The sequence below is a fragment of the Centropristis striata genome, chromosome 6, assembly GCF_030273125.1.
Source record: "Centropristis striata isolate RG_2023a ecotype Rhode Island chromosome 6, C.striata_1.0, whole genome shotgun sequence".
Lineage (NCBI taxonomy): Eukaryota > Metazoa > Chordata > Actinopteri > Perciformes > Serranidae > Centropristis > Centropristis striata.
Genome location: NC_081522.1, coordinates 5768131 through 5788873, shown reverse-complemented (window position 1 = coordinate 5788873; position 20743 = coordinate 5768131). Strand labels below are relative to the sequence as shown.

The 20743-nt window shown below is 37.1% G+C and overlaps 2 protein-coding genes across 3 annotated transcripts in view; one reads left to right on the top strand and one right to left on the bottom strand.

Annotated features, from left to right (window-relative positions):
- Positions 1-9221, top strand: part of si:ch211-272n13.3 (ankyrin repeat domain-containing protein 26) — a 35527-nt gene extending 26306 nt beyond the window's left edge. Inside the window, exons 28-33 of one of the 2 annotated variants that reach the window (XM_059334757.1) lie at positions 270-417; positions 1746-2036; positions 2578-2813; positions 4188-4431; positions 7103-7148; positions 8067-9221. In XM_059334757.1, coding sequence (XP_059190740.1) covers positions 270-417; positions 1746-2036; positions 2578-2813; positions 4188-4431; positions 7103-7148; positions 8067-8197 — 1096 coding nt within the window. In that variant the 3' untranslated portion in view covers positions 8198-9221. The remainder of the gene's footprint in view (positions 1-269; positions 418-1745; positions 2037-2577; positions 2814-4187; positions 4432-7102; positions 7149-8066) is intronic. The other variant, XM_059334758.1, reaches the window with a different exon arrangement.
- A 6454-nt stretch (positions 9222-15675) lies between these two features.
- LOC131972988 (myoD family inhibitor domain-containing protein-like) lies at positions 15676-20043 on the bottom strand. The gene is made up of 3 exons (XM_059334824.1): positions 19983-20043; positions 18626-18786; positions 15676-16140 (listed from the first exon to the last, which is right to left on the bottom strand). Exons 1-3 carry the CDS (start codon positions 20041-20043, stop codon positions 15841-15843), a joined length of 522 nt encoding a protein of 173 aa, XP_059190807.1. The 3' UTR covers positions 15676-15840.
- Positions 20044-20743: the final 700 nt, after the last annotated feature.

Here is a 20743-nt window from a genome sequence, read left to right as displayed (position 1 = left end):
TGTTTGTCTTGTGTTTTGGTTTCGTGTCTTCACTTAATTGTGAATTACAGCAAGTAAGAGGTTGGTATAATCCGTTTTTAATCTAAATTTGTCATATTTGGGATATTTTTAGTTAACAGTGTTTAGAATTTTGGGTAAACTTTACATATCCATAAGTCAAGCTGATATACATAAAGTCATTAATTTTCAGTTGTTCGTATGAGGTATTTAATTTTCATTTTGTATTTATTTTGTTGCTCACTTGTAGTATTTGTGTATATGTGTTTTAGGCTGCGTACTTTATTGAAGACTGCAAAGAAGAAATTGCGGGACCAGGACACGGCTGGAGCAGAATTTGGCTCTCCTATGAGCAGTCTGCGGATGGACGTTGGCAGACGCAGTCAGGTCGATGCTTCCTTTGGACAGATGAAAGAAAAGGTTTGTCTGTATCATACAGCACTATGATTTCTGTATAAATAATCTAATAATAATGTTATGCTAGCAGTAGAGTTTAAAGCCAATCAAGACTCCTTGAGACCCTTAAATCAGTTTTCAAAGTTTTCTAGTAAAATGCCCAAGACACACCAAAGTGCAAGCCAAAATCGCAAGGCACACCTGTATTCATATCAGTGCAAAATAGCCTCTATAACGCATGTTATTACATTTATCACTGTGAATGTTTATATTTCTGTCCTTTGATGTGTTGCAGTCCAATAATCAGGGCATCCACTCGGACATGGAGTAGCCAGCCAGTGGGGAGAATTCATAGAATTTTTTTGCCGTAAATGCCCAAATTTGGTGGCCTATCACACATTCTAATGCCACTATTCCATCATATTCACTGATCCCAATCATTGCATATTTTAATGAGTTTCCCTACATGATTGTAATCCTGAAGAGAATTATTGTTAAGGAGAATAAGGCTTCTTGTATGTTTTTATTTAAGGAATCCTATTTTTACAGTCTTAAGTTCTGTGGTGGATTCTGTTCGCACTTCAATGGGCTCTTATTTTTAAAAACTACATGTGTTTAGCAACATTCACAAGCAGTATGCTTCTTGTTTACAGTGATGTTCGTAAGCTTGTCTATGGCACTCGTCAGAAATAAAGCCTATGAACTCCTGCTATTGATATCTGTTGCGTGAATTCACAACACGTTATATTCAACATTATTTAATCCATAAAGATGAAATTTTTATTGTATGTTGTCAGTCAACTCGCTCCCAGCCTGTCTGATGGGCTATTTCAATGGCACCAGCTGTTTCTTTCTTTCTTTCTGATACAGACAGAGCCACATTTCTCTATCACCATGCTGCTATAATTTGAAGTGAAGAGGGGTGTAAAATGTACATACTGTAGTGAATCGCAACTTGTTAATCAAAACTATTTTGTTAGAATTTAAAATAATATAGCCTCATATAGCAGTTGGTTGCTTGGCCGATAGCCGGAACGTATGGAAAGTTTTAAATAATATGCGCCCCGCTAACTACTGAGGTTCCCTTTGAGGATGAGTTTTAAAAATAGTTATTTTGAGGGTAGTATTGAATGTGCTTCAGTGTGGGGAAATGAGTGCAGACATAGTAATAATACAGAAAATAAAAAATAATGTTTTGTATTGTTGTGTACTGCATTGATAGTGTTTGGTTGTCACAAAATCCCACGGCACACCTGGACTTGTCTCACGACCCACCGGCGTGCTGCAGCACACCACTTTGGAACCACTGCCTTAGATGTAGTGTTGTGAGCCTTTCACTTTTATGTTACCAGGTGGACGATCTGCAGATGAGGCTGGAGAAGGAAGGATCCCGCCGCAGCCAGCTAGAGAAGGTGAACGGGGACCTTAAAGACCAGCTGGCCTCCCTTAAGGGCTTGAGCCGCAGTAGTGACCAACTGGAGAGGAGTAAGAGGCAGCTGGAGGAGGAGGTGCTGGACCTGAGACGGCGAATGGAAGCCGCTCAGATGGAGCAAAGCCAGGTGGAGCAGTACCGCCGTGACGCAGAGGACAGGGCCCGTCAGGAGATACAACAGAAACTGGAGCAGGTCAACATTTTCCTGCAGGTAAATTAATTGTATTGGTTCGTATGAATGAAGTGCCTTGAACACTTGTGAGAAAATCTTTTTTGATACCAGCAGTTGTTTAAATAGACACCAGAAAAGCTACCAAAATTGTCAATATATACAGTACAGGACAAAAGTTTGGACACACCTTCTCATTCAATGCGTTTCCTTTATTTTCATGACTATTGACATTGTAGATTCATCAAAACTATTAATGAACACATGTGGAATTATGTACTTAACAAAAAAGTGTGAAATAACTGAAAACATGTCTTATATTCTAGTAAGCAAAGGGTGGCTACTTTGAGGAATCTAAAATACAAGACATGTTTTCAGTTATTTCACACTTTTTTTGTTAAGTACATAATTCCATATGTGTTCATTCATAGTTTTGATGCCTTCAGTGAGAATCTACAATGTAAATAGTCATGAAAATAAAGAAAAACGCTTTGAATGAGAAGGTGTGTCCAAACTTTTGGCCTGTACTGTACACACATCTCTAAGTCTGATTTTAAAATGATTGTATCTGTTCATTTAACAGTCCCAGGCAGCATCCCAAGAAGCATTGGATCAGATTAAAGCGGCCAATGAGGCCAACCTGCGATCCCAGATGGAGCAGAAGATCCGGGAGCTGGAGGGGGAACTGGGCCGAGCCCGCGCCAACAGTCATGACAGCCTTAACCAGAGAGACTCCACGCGCACGGAGCTAGATCGCTATCGACAACTCTACACAGAGGAGCTGCGCATACGCAAGTCCCTGGCTGCCAAACTAGAGAGGTGAGAGCAGCTTGATCTCCACAGTTCAGTGCCAGAACTGATCAGTCAAGTGTTTTTATTTATGCATTTGTAGGCATATAACATGGCACAAGAATAGTGACAAAGAATGTTGTATTCTCTGTAAATACCATCAACAACTTAGTGCTGGATATGTTTAGCTTGCATCCAAAAAAATGTAATCGTGAACCAAAGCACACCAAAAAAACAAACAAACAATAGTCAGTGATTGATGATGAGGAGCTACTGATGTTTTTGCAGTAAGGCTTGGGTGTGTTGTATTGACTCTACAAAAAGGTTGCGCATCGCTTATCCTCTGAAATTGGTGATACAGCATATCTCCTAGAAAGGCTGCCACATTGTATAGAATTGTATAGAATTTGGATGTTATTCCATTTTTAGTGTGTCTAATTTTTCTAGTTTAGAGAGCTGCAACAGATCCGCGTACCCAGTGAGCTTGAGTAGAATCACTAGGCTTCTCCAAGAACAGTCAGAGAATCGACAAGATACGTGTCACTAAAGTAACAAAATCCTCTTTTAGGCTACGTTTACACGAGGACGGTCTGAACAGAAGACGCAAAAGTGGCGTCGCGTCTTCACTTTTTATTCCTCGTTTAGACGAGCATTTTCGGGAGGAAATCTGCTGCATACGGTGACGCAAAAGTGTGTGAAATTCGATTGTATGCAGCCAGGCGGCATCACTTAAAGCCATAAGAGCATCTTTGGGCATGCAGAAGTTTTCACACCACACATTTTCATCAGCTACTCCTTCCACAAAGTTCTCCACCATCACTAGATCTCCCAGGTCTCGTTCACAGCCGTCTGGCTCGCCTCCAACGAATTGCTGCATCCAAAATGTGATGGAGGTAATTACAGATCCTTCTCTGTTCACTAATACTATCTGTACATATCCTGTACATTTGGTGGAAAGACTCCTGTAAGTTTATTAGAGCTGCCAGAGAAGCTTGAAGGTCCGACGCATGGAAATAATCCCACGTTTGTTTATTTTCCTGTACTGGAGCATGTATGTGACGTAAACACATACGTGACGTGAGCAGATCTGAGCAGAGTTTTGTGTCTTGTCAGTGTAGACGACACGCTACGGCGGAGCGGATTTAACTTTTCCACTTTGGAAGGTGGTTTCAGATTTTTGCGTTTTTAAGCCCCCAAAACGCCGTCACCGTCTAAACGAAAGGCACTTCTGATAAAATATTTTGTTGTTTTTACCCGCGAGCGTCCTCGTGTGAACGGGGCCTTAGCTCAGATGTTTTTGCTTCCTTCTGACCAGTTTTGTACCACCTGATTTCTTTGGTGTAATCAGATGTAAACAGTGCTGATGATGACAAACCTGTATTGAAAGAATGATTTTCCCCATAGGGCCAACAGTCGGCTCGCAGAAGCCAATTCCAAGTTACTCAACGAGCGCAGCAGGTCCCTGATCACCAGCAGCATTGCGAACGGAAGCCTCGGAGGGCCCTCGCTGGACGTGGGCTCTTTGGGTTCACCGGCACACTACGGGGCCACACTGGGGCCCCTCAACAGGAGCCTAGGCCTTGGACTCTCCTTCCTCAGCCCTGTGACTGAGGGCCAGAACAGCAGGGTGGAGGACTACCTAGCCAAGGTCTGTACGGTCATTATTTGACTACAGTGTATATTCTTTATGGAGACAAGTTAATTTACTTTGAACCATTTTCATTTCCATGGCGTCATAGTTGTCAGCGTTGTTATTGTGTAACTGTTCAAAGATGTTGCTTTTTATACGAAAGTTAGTTTGTTGTTTAACTGCAGAGACATTGACATCTGTCAGTTTTGATGCATTACACATCAGATATTTCAGATTGTGGAAAAACATAATTAAAAGAGACAGACTTAACTATTGGTCTAATAGCTTTCTAAATTAACCTTTCTTCCCTCTACAAGAACACCTTCAAAAAGAGTTGTTTCTTCCCCCTGTTCTTTTCTTTTCTTCCTCCTGCATATTGTTTCTTTTCGCTCTAACTCCGGCCTTTACATTAGTGGGGCTTTACTTCTAACCTGTCTTCTATTTCTCACTCTTCTAGCTTCTAGCTCAAAAGTCTGTCTCTCATCTCTCCTCTCTTCAGCCAGATCCATAACCAGGTGTGTAGAAGTGTTTAGCTCAGTATCTGATTGGCTGCTGTTCCCTTCACCCTGCTGGCGGGCCTACATTTATGGCTCTGTTCACATGCAAACCATGCTGTTCAGGGTTCATACCGTGAAAACATAGTTGTTGTATAATGTAAAAAAAGATTTTTTGGGGGGGAACCAGCAAAATTACAGAAAAGTACACTACTGGTCAAAAGTTTTAGAACACACCAACTTTTCCAGAATTTAAATGAAAATGATGCAGATTAATGTCTCGGTGTACTCTGAAATGAATGCACATTTACAACATTTAAAATTCTTTATTGAGCATGATAGTGTTTTGAAAGTAAAAAAAGATTCAAAATCACATTTTATGTTGGACTAAAGGACTAAAAAAAGACACAAAATGACCAAAAAAAGACACAAAATGACCAAAAAGACACCAAAAGACACAAAATGACTAAATAAAAGACACAAAATGACTTACAAAGACATGAAAATAATTAAAAAATGGACAAAATAGCCCAAGACTCCATAGAGTTAAGTTGTTAACCCATTTCTTGTTCCCTGAAAAAAGGCCTTCTTGTATAATTCTGAAATGTACATTATTTTTCAGTTTTGGTTAAGCTTACCTTTTTTTATTTACCTCTGGCAGTTCACCACTTACCTTTGTACCCTTTCAAGCTGTTCATTTGACTTGAACTGCTTGAATTTCAATAAAAAATTGAAAAATTGGGGTGTTCTAAAACTTTTGACCGGTAGTGTATATTTACTGAGCTTTCCTGATACTGCATCCAGAGGAATGTATGAAGTATGACACCGAAATGTAGCCCTGTAATCAAATCAGTTATCTTGTAATGGAAAACATACATAGAGTTGTATTTTTAATTTCTATTACAGTGGTCCTCTTTATTGCACAGCTTTTTCCTGCCTCGTGTTTCAGTAATTACCTACTGAAAGGATTCAGTTGTTATTTTAATAGAAATAACAAATTGTTAGTTATGAATATAGAGATATAGATTTCTGGTGAAATGTGCAGGAACCCTGGGTTTTGCATTGTGTTGTTCGTCACATAACTGATGATGCCAGCTGAAACCTCTAAACCTCCTCCTTCATTCTCTGCTTTGAGTTGACTTTCTCCATGCTCTCAAATTGACTGGTAGAGCAAATGTGGCTTTTTAGAGAGTAATTTATATTTTGTCTATTCTAAAGACCTCGCTCAAGTACGTGATTTGATTTGAAAATTTAAACAACTTAACTCGATCATACATTACATGCATCAAGTGTTACAGGTCTTAACATAAAAAGATCCTACCTAGATCTGATTAATAATCCGTCAGAATAAAATGCGGTAAATTGTTGTCTGACACAAGACAATACAGTTGAGCAGTGCAAATCGAGATAAAGAATACTATATTCGTATATGGAGAGGCACATACATATTACTATTATATCATGCCATGGCAAGACATAAAACCCACAGTATTTGGATTCCACCAACCTAATGTCTTACCCCTATAATTATGACAAAGACAATGTGAAGAGAAATGTTTTTTGGGAAAAAAAGGCTCCATTTAACAATAAAACACAAGGTTGAAACATTCCAGGACTGCAAACACGACAAAAAACAACGACTTTCAAATAATGCAATAATAAAACTGAGTAAATATGCACAACATACTGTACATTTGTATTTAAGTGTTGTGTGCCTGCAGACATGTCTCATTGTGCATGTACAGCAAAATACATTCAATTCTGAAACAACAACAGCTTGCAGAAGAACATTTTTCACATGTAAGATTTATTCAGATGTCCACCAAAAAGTGCTTTACCGTTTATTTAAATCTTGTACAAACATCGGGAGGAATTGGACATCAGTTGACCATAATGACTCAGCTTTTGCCACTTGCAGTAAGTTTTAAAAGGCAACATCAAACCGCCTGCAGAAACTCTACATTAAAGCAGAGCTTGCATGCTTGGCATGTCCTGCTGTGTTTCACATGATATCCCTGATTTTCTTGCAGTGTTTCTTGCCATTCATGTGTGTTGCCATTTACCATAGTATTGTGTTTGGTGGTGAAATGTCATCCTTCTCTATTTGTTTCAGTTTTTAATAGCTTATATCTTCTACCAAAAAAAATGCAAGATCAATATTTTACATCTAATAACAACATTGCCATTTTTTTCAGATGCAGAATGAGTTGGATAGAAACATATCAAAGGAATTAAACAACGGTGAGTGCACTGTAGCTGGAAACAGGCACAAGTCTTATTAAGTCTGTAGTTAATAAGATGGTAGCAGTGTTGGACTTGTAGCTCTCTCTCGCTCTCTCGCTCGCTCTCTCTCTCTCTCTCTCTCTCTCTCTCTCTCTCTCTCTCTCAATTCAATTCAATTGGCTTTATTGGCATGACTTAACACTGTACATATTGCCAAAGCAAGCGTCAGAAAAAAAAGATAACAGTAAGGAAAGCAATATTTACAATGAAGTATTATAATTCTATCATTCATTTTAAGGGAATTAAGAAAATAAAAACTAAAAACAATAAAAGAAAACAATATTTACAATCATTGAATTACAATCAATTTTAATCATTCATACAATCTAACCGTCCCAGCAAATAAAAACAAAACAAACAACAGCTGTGTGTCACTCGCTGTCTCTCAGTGTGTGACAGGCAGAAACATAGACTGCTGCTAATCCACCACTCTCTCTCTCAATTCAATTCAATTCAATTCAATTCAATTCAATTGGCTTTATTGGCATCAGAAAAAAAGATAACAAGATAAGGAAAGCAATATTTACAATAAATTATTATAATTCTGTTATTCATTTTAAAAGAAAAGAAAAACTAATAACAATAAAAGAAAGCAATATTCACAATCATTGAATTACAATCAACATATAGTTTATACAATCTAACTGTCCCAGCAAAAATAGAAGAAAAAACAAAATAAAAAATAAAAACAAAACAACCAACAGCTGTGTGTCACTCGCTGTCTCTCAGTGTATGACAGGCAGAAACATAGACTGCTGCTAATCTAATCTACAGCTCTGTGACTCTTCCCCGAGGAGGAGCGGCAGTTTTTCCTCATCTGACCATTTTAAAAAAGTATAAGTAAAAAGTAAAAGTCTCTCTCTGTCTCTCTCTCAGCCACAGCAGAGCTGGACGCTGCTTCAGCCCGTATGTCCCCGGTGGGCTCTGCCTCCAGGGTGGAGCTGGACCCCGTCAGCAGGGCAACGCAGCAGTACTTGGAGGTACTAAAGAAGAACAATATGATCTGAACACACATCGCTGCTTCTCCCAGTCAAACATTTTATTCCAGCCATTGAAAACTTAATTATTGACTGAACCGAGGCCAAAACCACCGCCCAGTCGTTTAACAGCAAGGATCCAGCTTTATGTATTTACTCTCCCTTCTTTTATAAAAAAATAAACATAATGCACATTGCACTTAACCACTCAGGAGCAAAGGGAATGAGTCATATATATATATATATATTGCATCATTGATGGGTACAATTAGAGAGAACCTCGAAAGTATTTGTTCCTTCTGATTAATTCTGTTCAATCTGTTACAGTTTTGTTTCTATTAGCACAGTATATATATATATATATATATATATATATATACACGCAGAATTTTGGCTTGGATTTTTATTTGTGAATATTGGTGTTGCTAAATTTGAATTTATAAGTATTTGATGTATGCATCATTGATCATTTTGCCAAGATATTACATTTGGTACGTGCCATCAAATGGTGCAATATCTGTCTTGGTCTTACTTTATTAGACTCATTGGAGTATTGTGTTTTATGATTATTTTATTTATTCAATTTTTTTTATGAACATGATATACTTGAATAAGACGAGCTGGAATTCTCTCTGGCTATTGAAACAGGGTGACAACATTTGTATGACTGTCATTTCAGCTTGTGGTTGGCTTGTTTTTAGGGCCACCAAAAGTGAAACACGTGTTTTTTGTTTGATAGTTTTTCATTATTCATAGATACTGTAACAGATTACATATAGGGAAACATTTATGACGCCTGTACATAACAGAAGACTTTAAAGTTGTAAATAAAATAAAAAATGAAAGTAAAAAGACTTTGTCTAGAGTGGAAATGAGAAACGAAAGGGCTTTGTGTCAGTTTCTTGTAGATCTATCACTAAGATGCTGAAAATGAATCTAAAAAATGTAACTAATGTGATTTGTTTTTAATTTTCCCTAAACGATCTACATATTATACATGTCTTAATAATAGCAAAACAACAAAAAAAGGAGAAGAAAACTAAAGTTTAAATAAAATACACTATCAATATGTGAAATAAATGTGCATTAATTAAAGCATGGCTTTGGATAGAAATATTTAAAGCTAATATAACTATCCATAGTAATCCTTACCTGCTCCAAACAAAGACTGATGGCTGGGCTTAAACATTATAACATGCATATTTAGTTATTATACAGTATGTGTTACTTATACAATTAGTAGATTTTACTAATATTAAATTTGTGCACAGTTTAATTCAATTTACCTCAAAATCAGGAAAACATTTATTTCTTTTTGATTGTTTTGGTGTGAGTTTGTTGCCATTTATTGTTCTTTTACTGTTTTCGTTGATCTTATTTTAACTCACTTTTGTTGTGCTGTTCATGTTAACTTCTACAGCTATTTAGAAACTTTTTTCTTTCTACCGTCATTCTGACATGAAACTGCTCGCAACAAAGTCTGTGGATTGTCTTGAATAACTGTCTGGATTCCTGAAAAGAGACTTTGACGTAGAGTTTCTTAAATGCATCTTTTTTGGCGTTTGAGCACCACAAGAGCCATCTAGTCCCATTATACTAGAGAAACGGCCGATATCACCAACACTTTGCAACTCACACTAAAGCAATCTAGATTGACAAATAGCACTTCAGGTATTTTATTTTCATTCACTGTAATACATTGTTAAAACCAGTGGCGGTTCTACACAGGGGCCTCCAGGGGCCACTGCCCCTGTGAAGAAGCCCTTGGCCCCTGTTGTGGCCCCTGTGTCAAATTAATAATAAAATAACGGAACACTTCTTCCCTATTTTTCTGTTCAAACAATATCTCATTGTACACAAAATGAACCCAGAATGTGTACATTGTACAATAGTTTAATTGTGCAATAGAAGCTTTCAAAACAAAAGAAAGTAATTGTGCACAAAAATTATAAATGTCATTGTTGTACAAAAATAGTTGTTATTGTTATTGTTGTGTAAGTCTCATTGTTTCAATCAGTGTATTTGTATCTTCCAAATATATTTAAATTAGATTTTTAAATAAGCTAAAATAAAGGGTTTGAATGCTTAAATATCATCTTTGCCATTTTTTAAAGTGCCCCTCTGATTAAACACTGGCCCCTGCTTGGCCCCCACAGTAAAACTGGTCTAGAACCGCCACTGGTTAAAACCTTTTTAATAGATCCCAAATATCTGACTGAATAGTTATGAACAGGTGATGAAGTAAATCTGATGAAAATACAGTTCTGCACAATATTATCGTTTCAAATTTGTTTGAGCAGCAGAAGAAGAGTATATGTTTAGTACTGACCTCTCCTTTTCTTGAATCGCTCCTTATTCTGTGTGCAGAACTCGCTTTAGATTCCAGGTATATGAAATTCAAGATAAAAATGCAGTTTGCCATCAATATTTCATGCAAAGCCATTTTTAACCCAGCCCTCATTAGCTATGTTTTGATGTACATCACTTTACCCCCCCTCCCTTCCTCTCACACTCCCAAACACATGAAACTTGATGATATGCGCTGGTTTAGAAACCATTCCCCTCACTTATTAAAATGAGACAATGTGTTTATGATTGCCCCCCTCTGGTGTGTCTTTCTTCCCTTTGATCCGTCCTCTCTGCGTCAGCCTCAAATGTTAGATATTCAAATCTTGTTACATTTATTTTTGTTTCCTTTACAGCAGATGGGCACATCTGACAGACTGACTATTAAGTGTTATTATTTCCCCTTTTTTCAATAGACGCCACTTCATACACTACACGTAAACCTTGTTTTGATTGAGGAGGTTACAACCATTGTCATAAAGCTTTGGAGGCAGGCGAGAATACAAATAGACAGATTCTGAATAAAGTGTTGAAAGGGTTGTTTTTGAAAAGCAGCTCAGGTTTAAAACAAACCGCTCCTCACTGGGTCATCCTCCATCTGTGATGCCCAGTCTTGTTATCTCAGACTGCCAGTCCAACAACTGTTTTAAAAAAACAACATGTCGGATTTCAACCTCAATCCTCCAACGCATGATGAGGTTGTCAACTGAACAGGCCGTTTTATTTATAAATCTTACTGTCATGATACGAACGTGCAAACGCGTCTCTCGTACTCATCCCAAATAAAAGCATAACAGAATAGCAGTGTGAGAAAAGTCAAACATTTTAAAGCCATATCAACTATGCTGCTCTTAAAAAATAGAACCCCAACATTTATTTTTATGTATTAATTTACTGGTAATTTATACTTAATTTTATTTCCAAGCATAAAGGTCTCAATCAGGAGACCTCTATCTACGGGCCCATGAGACAATTTCAGAACTTTTTTTTTTTTTTTTCATATTTAGATTTTCCCACTCTTTAATTCTAAGACCTTAAATAAATAAGTAAAAAATATCAAATAAAAGAAATATAAAAATAATTAATTTTAAAAAATATTTAATTATTATATGAGACGCCCATGAGACGATTTCAGAACATTTTTTTTTACATTTAGATTTTTCCCACTCTTTAATTCTAAGACCTTAAATAAATAAGTAAAAAAATCAAATAAAAAGAAATATAAAAATAATTAATTTAAAAAAATATTTAATTATTATATGAGACGCCCATGAGACGATTTCAGAACATTTTTTTTGACAGTTAGATTTTTCCCACTCTTTAATTCTAAGACCTTAAATAAATAAGTAAAAAATACCAAATGAAAAGAAATATAAAAATAATTATTTTTTAAAAATTAAAAAATATTTAATTATTATATATGTTGTGATTTTAAATCTTTGTAAGACAGCCAGCACATTAAGGATTACTAAAAATGCAATATCAGGCATCAGACAACCTGAAAACTGCTTGCACAAAAAAACAAAATGAAAAGTGTCCTCATGAGTGCACGGAGAAATGTTTTTGAATAAAGTGCTAAATAATAAAATAATGCTGCATAAAGTAACCCCAAATAGCACCCTTCTTTGAATATTCACTTCATGATTCATATTGTATCATAATGCTGTTTAATATAAAACAACTGAGTTGCAGCTACTAACCATTATTGTACGTTCTTGATTAATTGGACATTTCTATTTTGTGAAGCACAATTTAATGTTTTAAAAGATTAAAGATATTCAATTCAACACAGAAAATACAGGGAAAAAAAGAATATCCTTAAAATTTGAGAAGCTGCAACGAAGAGGTTTTTGACAATTTTGCTTGAAAATTTAGTTAAATGTATAATCTGTTAACAAGAAAGTTGCTAAATAGAATAGTTACACTTTCTGGATTTTGATTTTGTTTTTGCCACCTTATAATAAAAGTGTCACTGTCACATAAGTGGCATTTTTTTTATCAAAAATGTTTTATTTTTGTTGTGATTTCAAATCATAACTCAAAAGCAAATATATACATCAACCTAGAATCCATATATGGCTGCGACATATGTAGGGTTTGAATCACTGTGACACTATCAGCTGTTTGTGATTTGTGGAGGTAGACGTCAGCTGTGGGTTAAGGGTATAACAAATTGAGGGGGACAAGTGGAACAAACCTGAGTGTTTATTTGTTGGTGTATGCTCGCCATGCTCTAAATTGGACGTCACCGCTGTTTCTTGTCACCAGCAGAATCCAAATGTGTTGTGGGCAAAAGAGATACTTAAATTCGATTTACTCGCTCTAACATGATTTAAATGAGCCTCTTGGCTCACGCGGACAGATTGACAGCGTTGTCTTTATCGCCTCTTTGTTTTATTTTTGGCTGTTTACTCTGCCTCTCTGCTGTCATCTCGCACAGCGCCTTTAAAGGAGCCCGCTTCGATCTTCCAGGATCTGGAGAGAATAAGCATCCTTTTATGTTCTAAGTGCTTCATATGACAAATATGAAAAGGGATTCAAGAGAGAGCTGACAAGTTTTTTGTCGCCTTGTTCCTCAGCTGCAAAGAGCTGCACGGGAAGAAGTCAAACCTGCAATCTCACAACATGAGAACCTGTACAAAACTGAGCAAAGAGGTAGACCCCTCTCGGTCGGGGTCTAGCTGGGTCAAAGTCATTAAATGCAACTTGATGTACAAATAAAAGGCTTTATTTCTGTAGAGTAAAGCCTGAATCCTGAATGCACTGTAGCTTTAACAATCTGTATATAAAAGAAAGAAAAAAGGAGAGAAACCATATAGTTGTGCAGCAATGTGATCAAGAACAGTGGAGTATCGATGAGTGCCACTCGGAATTCAGTTTTATTGACCGTGGCTGTCCAAAGAAATTTAACAAGCAACAACAGCAAATTACCTTGACAAATTTAATATTTCAAAAGGTCACTGAATCTGTTTTTCACAAAATCAACCAAGAGATAAATAATGCATCTATTGTTTCCTCTTGTCAGCCTAGTTACAATGAGATGTTAAAGGAATGCTGTAGCCCATCTGCTTCAAGGTTGGACGTGTTTCAGAGATGCTCTTCTGCATATCTTGGTTGTAACCAGTGGTTATTTGAGTTTCTGTTGATCAGATATGTGGTAATGAGCAGTTGAACTGGTGTACCTAATATAGTGGTCAGTGAGTGTTTGTCCCCTTTAATATGTATGTTTAGGACATGCTGGGAATTTAATTTTAATCTAATTTAATGTTACTTTGGATTGAGCCAAGCTACCTGTCCACTCCCATCTACCAGGCTTTATTTATTTATAATTAACCCATAAGAACCCAGACCCAGTTATCCTTAAAGGATGTGTTCTATAAGTGGACCACATGAACTGATGCTTTTTTGAAAAAAATACTACCCCTAAAGATCTGTGATGTCACATATATGTTACATTGAGAGTTTATGGTATTTATGTTTATGATATTTCTTTTTTTAAAATAGCAAAAAAATAGACACATTTTCTGCTGACAGAGACACAAATTTGCCTTTTTCTTTTGCATCTCCAAAACATATAGGCCTATCAAATGTGTGACTTTAATTTGTTCAAGAAATATGGTCAGAACAAGTTAAATGCAATACAGGACACCCTATTAACGTATTCGAATTGTTAAATTGGTTTAAACTTAGCCTAGTAACAAATATAAGCTTTTTAAAATTAGCTACTTTTTCACATTTCTGTTTCCAGTCACACACACATTTTGGTCACTTCTTGTCAAAGTCACATGACCACCACACCAGGGTGTTGAGTATGTGTTGCTTAGGGATTTAATGAGTTAAGGTGAAGCATAAAGCTGAATATGGGAGATTCTCGAAGATTTAAAGTGTTTGTTACACAGGTGTCACCGTGGGTTCTTATGGGTTAAGATTTATTTTTTGCATTTTTCATGCTTTATTCTGATGGCCATAAGAGACAGAGTGGAAAGGGGAGAGAGGGCGGAAGACATGCAGCAAAGGACCGCAGGGCCCGACTCAATCCCGGGTCGCTGTGATAAGGTGTAATGAGCAACTGGGACACCGCTAATTCCAGGCTTTATTTTAAGCTTAACTTTTGACGGGATGTGGTGCAAGCAGTGGTGGAAGAAGTATTCAGATCCCGTACTTAAGTAAAAGTACTAATACAACACTATGAAATTACTCCACTACAAGTAAAAGTCCTGCATTCAAAACTTACTTGAGTAAAAGTACAAAAGTATCAGCATCAAAATGTACTTTAAGTACCAAAAGTAAAAGTACTTGTTGTGCCGAATGGACCCACTCAGATTGTTTTATATATTCTAAATATCTTATTACATTATTTGTATTGATGATTTTATGTAAGCAGGGTTTTAATTTTGTAACGATATGGCTCATTTAAGTACTTAATATACTGTTATAAGATTTAATAAAATAAAAAAAGTCTAATCACCTTAAATTGATCATATGTTTTATGTTGAATCTTGACCTGAAAAGTAACTAAAGCTGTCAGCTAAATGTAGTGGAGTAAAAAGTACAATATTTGCCTCAAAATGTAGTGGAGTAGAAGTATACATTTACAGAAAATAGAAACACTCAAGTAAAGTACAAGTACTTCAAAATTGTACTTAAGTACAGTACCTGAGTAAATGTACTTAGTTACTTTCCACCACTGGGTGTAAGAACATAAATTGATGATCACAAAGAATTGCTGAGTTTGGCAGATGTTGGAATGTCACAACAAGGTCAATAAGATGATGTTCAGTCGCAAGAAATGTCACTAATGAATCCCGCCACGACTTTAATGTCTGTTGTTTCAGTCTCGTCACGTTGGACGTGTTTCAGAGATGCTCTTCTGCATACCTTGGTTGTAACCAGTGGTTATTTGAGTTTCTGTTGATATGTGGTAATGAGCAGTTGAACTGGTGTACCTAATATAGTGGTCAGTGAGTGTTTGTCCTCTTTAATATGTATGTTTAGGACATGCTGGGAGTTTGATTTTAATCTAATTTAATGTTACTTTGGATTGAGCCAGGCTACCTTTCCACCCCCATCTACCAGGCTTTATTTATTTTAAATTTTTAATGAGCGGACACCGCTAATTCCAGGGTTTATCTTAAGCTTAACTTTTGACGGGATGTGGTGTAAGAAGATAAATTGATGATCACAAAGAATTGCTGAGTTTGGCAGATGTTGGAATGTCACAACAAGGTCAATAAGATGATGTTCAGTTGCAAGAAATGTCACTAATGAATCCCGCCACGACTTTAATGTCTGTTGTTTCAGTCTCGTCACGTCTTGTATTTTAGTCCTCAGCTACGATGGCAGATCTCGCAACACTCCAGACAAAACTCTAGACACTCGGTCGGCTCGCAGCAAGACTCAAACAGCACCGAGTGGCAGTGAGCGTGGCAGTTGAGCTCCTCCAGCGGCGCCTCCTGGATGGCCGAGCAGCAGCGGGCGCAGGCGTGGCAGCAGGAGGAGCAGAGGGTGTGGAGGCAGGAGGAGCAGGCCTCCAACAGACCCAGGAGCAGCACAGAGACCTCACAGTCCAAACACGCCAGCAGCAGGTGTAAACTGGAGTCTGTCGGTGAGGAATTAGACAGATTTAGCTACAAATATCCCATCTGAGGTCACAGAAAAGCTGCTGTGTGTTCTAAAAGCCTGTCAGACACCATCACAAACAAGGATTAACAATTCTATTAACCCTAAATTAATCTCTCGCGTGTTTATTTGTCGTGCCAACTAGGACTTAAAAGAGAAACAACTCTGCCGCAGTGATCAAGTGTGATTGTGTTTACTTAATCACAGAGCTTCGTTCAGTCCTCGGGGGAAAATAAAAAGGCCACCGAGGCTGCAAGTGATGAACAACAACTAGGAAGAAGCTGTCACAACATAATTGCTCTCCAACCCAAATTAGGTGCAGATGATATTGCATACATTAACCCCGCCGGTGTGTTACAGTGCATCTCTGGCGATCCTAGCCGCTGTATTGTTACTCAGCTACCGTTTTCATCCTCACAAGGACCAGATAGTGAGTGAGCTCATGCAAATCGAGCTGTTTTATCCTGTTTACTCAAGGAAGTAAATGAAAAGCAGATGGCAGAATTCCCTGGGGAGTGGGGTTCAGCGTTTTCCTGCTTAGCCGCTCAAATTATACACCCCCGCACATAACTTATGCTAATATCTATATGTGTGTAGATGAAAAAGGAGCATTATGTGTGGCTACTGTATTGATTTAATGCATAACTTCATAGAGATAACAACATGAACACAAGGATAAACAAGGAGTGGCCCACAGCATGCTTTGATAAAACTGGAAGAAAGTGCAGTTTGAAAGTCTTCAAGGGAAACTTTTTAGAGCTCCATTTGTGTAAGAAGACAAATTATTTAAATGTTTCATACAGTTGTTATTCTCTTTTATTGTACCGAAATTTCCCAGTGGTATTTATGTAAACAAACTGGCATTTAAAGGCTTAAAATTCAGAAAATGTAGTTATGGTCAGGGTTTATGTTGGAGAAAATTGACTCAGTAACAGTGGAAAATAAAATGAATTCTTAGTATTTTTATACAAGTTTAGGAAGGTGACTTTTTTTGTTCTAAAGTTGGGAGTCTTTTTCTTTAAATCTGACACTGCACAAAATATAAAATGCATTAAAAAAAATATGAATCCTAACTAATGTTAATGTATCCCTGACTGTGCTAAAATATTATAACAAAAAACTCCCTAACATTTAGTTTACAGAAAATCATTTGATTGTGTTGTTTTGATCAGGTTTAAGTTGTTTAAAAGATTGAACCAAATTAAATACATATTCACCATTAACTAGTTGCTTATTAGTATTTATATTAGTAATATTTTAACTCCTTATTAGTCATTATAAAGCACTTATTAATGCTTTATTCGCCCTGCCCACATTCTACAGTTACTAGGTCCTTAACTAAAATTTTTCCATGAATAACCTATAATAATGTTTATGTAATATATAATTTTATGTTTTTGATGCAAACATTTTTGTCCTTTTAGATAAAAAAGGCATTTTTTAAGGGATGTACAATCCATAATAAAATTACATAAAAAGATAAGTTTAACCACATAAATGGCATGCACTGATGTGTCAAAAAATATTTATTTACTATCAATATCATTATCCATATTGTTAAGTTCTATTTAGGAGCCGTTATTGCAGAGCCAGCCCAAGCCTCCATGGGGCCCTAAGCAAAATTCAATTTTGGGGCCCTTTATTTTATTCAGAATAAATTACCATGCTCTGCAGCAAACAATTTGTGCAAACAACAAATCTCAAACTATAACTAGTAGCCGGATGCAAAAACATATTGCTAGCACTGCGCGTACTAGCAAACAAGGTGACATTTTAATTAATGTTTGCTATCAAACGTTAGCAAAAACTTTATTTTGAAGCCCAAAGAAAAAGCAGAAATATATAGGGCCAACTCCCAGAATCAACGCAAAGTTAAGCTCAGTATTACTCAAATACAAACACGTTAGCATAAAATATGAAGCTATTTAACCGGCCAGTTAAAAGATGCATTTCTCTCGTTTTTAACTAGCTAGCTAATTTGCTATTAACAGCTACCCAAATCTCTTTGATAAATATTCGATTACCAAGACATGCAAACATAGCTATCTTGCTGTTTTTTCTCCTCGTCCTCTTTCTTTTCTCTGCTACTAAACAATATGTCTTTTTTTGTGACATTGTTTTGCCTCCAACCAACTGCGCTTTGGATGAGCAGAACGTTACCGAATCACTAGGCCTACATCAGCAGCAGCACTCTGACATAAAACTGTTTTTGTACAATAATATATATTATATCTTTGATCATATAAAAATCATCACTCATACATGCAAATTATTAAACAAAATATATACATATTTTTGTTAATTGCTCTTGGGGGCCCCCTAGTGGCCATGGTGCCATAAGCAGTCGCTTAGTTCGCTTATGCCTTGGGCCGGCTCTGCGTTATTGTGCCTACCAGCAGGTGTAGCAGTAGGTTGGTGCGAGCCAGCTGCACTGTCCCTGCTCCTCCTGCTCCTCCTGCTGCTCCTGCTGCTCCTGCTGCTGCTGCTGTGCACCGACAGGCTGGAGTTCTGCAGCCGGCTCAGCCCCGGGGAGAGAGGGGGGACCCTCTGGTCCAAAACTGTGAGGCCACATCGTGGGCAGGTGGGCTTCTGGAGGCCACACTGAGTCTTCTGTGAGGCTCCTGCTGGCGGGGCCGCAACAGGCAGAGGCTGGGCTGTGCAGCAAAAACATTTGATGATCAAAGAAGAAAAGAAAAGAATAGAATTCCTTAATGATAAAATCTCCGACTGAGCACAAAGCAAATTCAATCTGTAATCAATTTGGACTTTAAATTGGTAAGTGTAAAACAGTTTTGGATAACAAAATCCATGTTTTGCTGACAGAAATAAATCACTTTCTCCAGATGTTTTTCACGGTGGATAAATCCGTCATCAACCTGTTTCATTGTGGTCACTGTATTGTTTTCTGTACAGGTCCCACGCTTTCCACTTACTGCTGATGAGGTCAGCGGGGATGGTATTTCCTCTGCTAACAGGATCACATGCTGGAAGGATTTCCGGTGCTGATTTTAAAGGTGCACTGCCTTGAGACACATCAAAAGAAAGTTAGCTGAAATGCTATATAAAGGGTGTGAAATATTCTTTATTTACCGTGCTGACATAAAAATCCAGGAATTTTTTAAAGCAATTTGATCACATTTTTTTTGTTTGATTGTTCAAATTATTTTTTTTTTCACTAAAGGACAGTGGTATATAATCACTGAATATGTGCACTGCGTTACTGACTTAAAGCTTCTCAGCCTCACATAATTATTTATGATGCTTTCATTGTGATTTTTACACACTTTCAAGTTCAAAGTTCCTACTGGAAACACTTAAAGCTGAAGCTCAGAAACAAGTGGTCAGAACAGCGGTGTGTGTGTTTATGAAAATAAGACACTTTCATCTTATTTCAGGTCAGATTATATCATTATTTTACTTAAAATTACTTTATTTATATTTTTCATTTTATTTTTATATTGTTTATTATCTATTATTACATATTATATATATTATATTATATACTGTACTATTATTATTATATACCGTCTAGTCACTATAGCATTGTTGCCATCATATCACCAGTTTAATTATTACCATCATCTTGCCAACCATCCTACCAACTGATGTTCTTTTTTCTTTTTTTTTTACTTCTAAGTGTCCTTGTTCTATTCTGTGTTTTTTTCTATTGTTGTTTTTATTTATGCTACCTCAGTATTTTTATTCTATTGTATTTTATTGTACTTGAATACCAGACTGCTGTGACAACCAAATTTATTTAGCCTATTTTTTACCGAATTATCTATCTATCCATCTATCCATCTATCCATCTATCCATCCATCTATCTATCTATCTATCATGAGTACTTGCCTTCAGTCGGGCTGCTCTCTTCCTCTGTCCCGTCCACAGGTAAATGATCTCCTGGTAACATGTCTGATCCTCATGACTGATCGGTATCTCTGTCACACTTTGTTCAACCGGTCTGCTTGTCCATCCTCCTACTTCTGTCAGCACCCAGAGGTCAGGAAACCTCCAACAACACCCAACATGCCGGCCTGAGTCACCGCGCAGGAGACTGTGAGCTGGACTGTGAGTGTGTGTTTTGTTGTTGTTCAGTGACTTAATAACACTCCCCTTCCCTGCAGATCCTGGAGCAGCCGCTCGAATCATGCTGATCGCAGAACAGCTGAGACGTCCGAGGCCTGGCTGTGTGACTTTAGGGTTGCCTTCTCTGTTCTGCTTTTAGTCACCTAACACAGCAGAGACACATGCCCCACAAGTGTGTTAGCTGATATGTATGCAAGCTCCCTTGCACTAATGCACACTCACACACACTCATACAAATCTGTCAATCTTGCATTGCAAAAAAATGCTATCACTAATTTGCTAAGTAATCATGTAATTCATGCTTTTAAATTCACGGCTCATGAGTCAGGTTTTCTTTCAGATTTTAGTCAGTTTTTATTTCTGTATCACGCCAAATATAACCCATCCCACATGGGATAAGAAGACACAGCTTCATATCAAACTTTTTCAGGTAAATCATGTGCTATACAAATCAACAACATTAAAAAATACATCAGTTATGATATTTTATTTTGCTGTTTTATATTGTTTTTATTTTTCTGTCT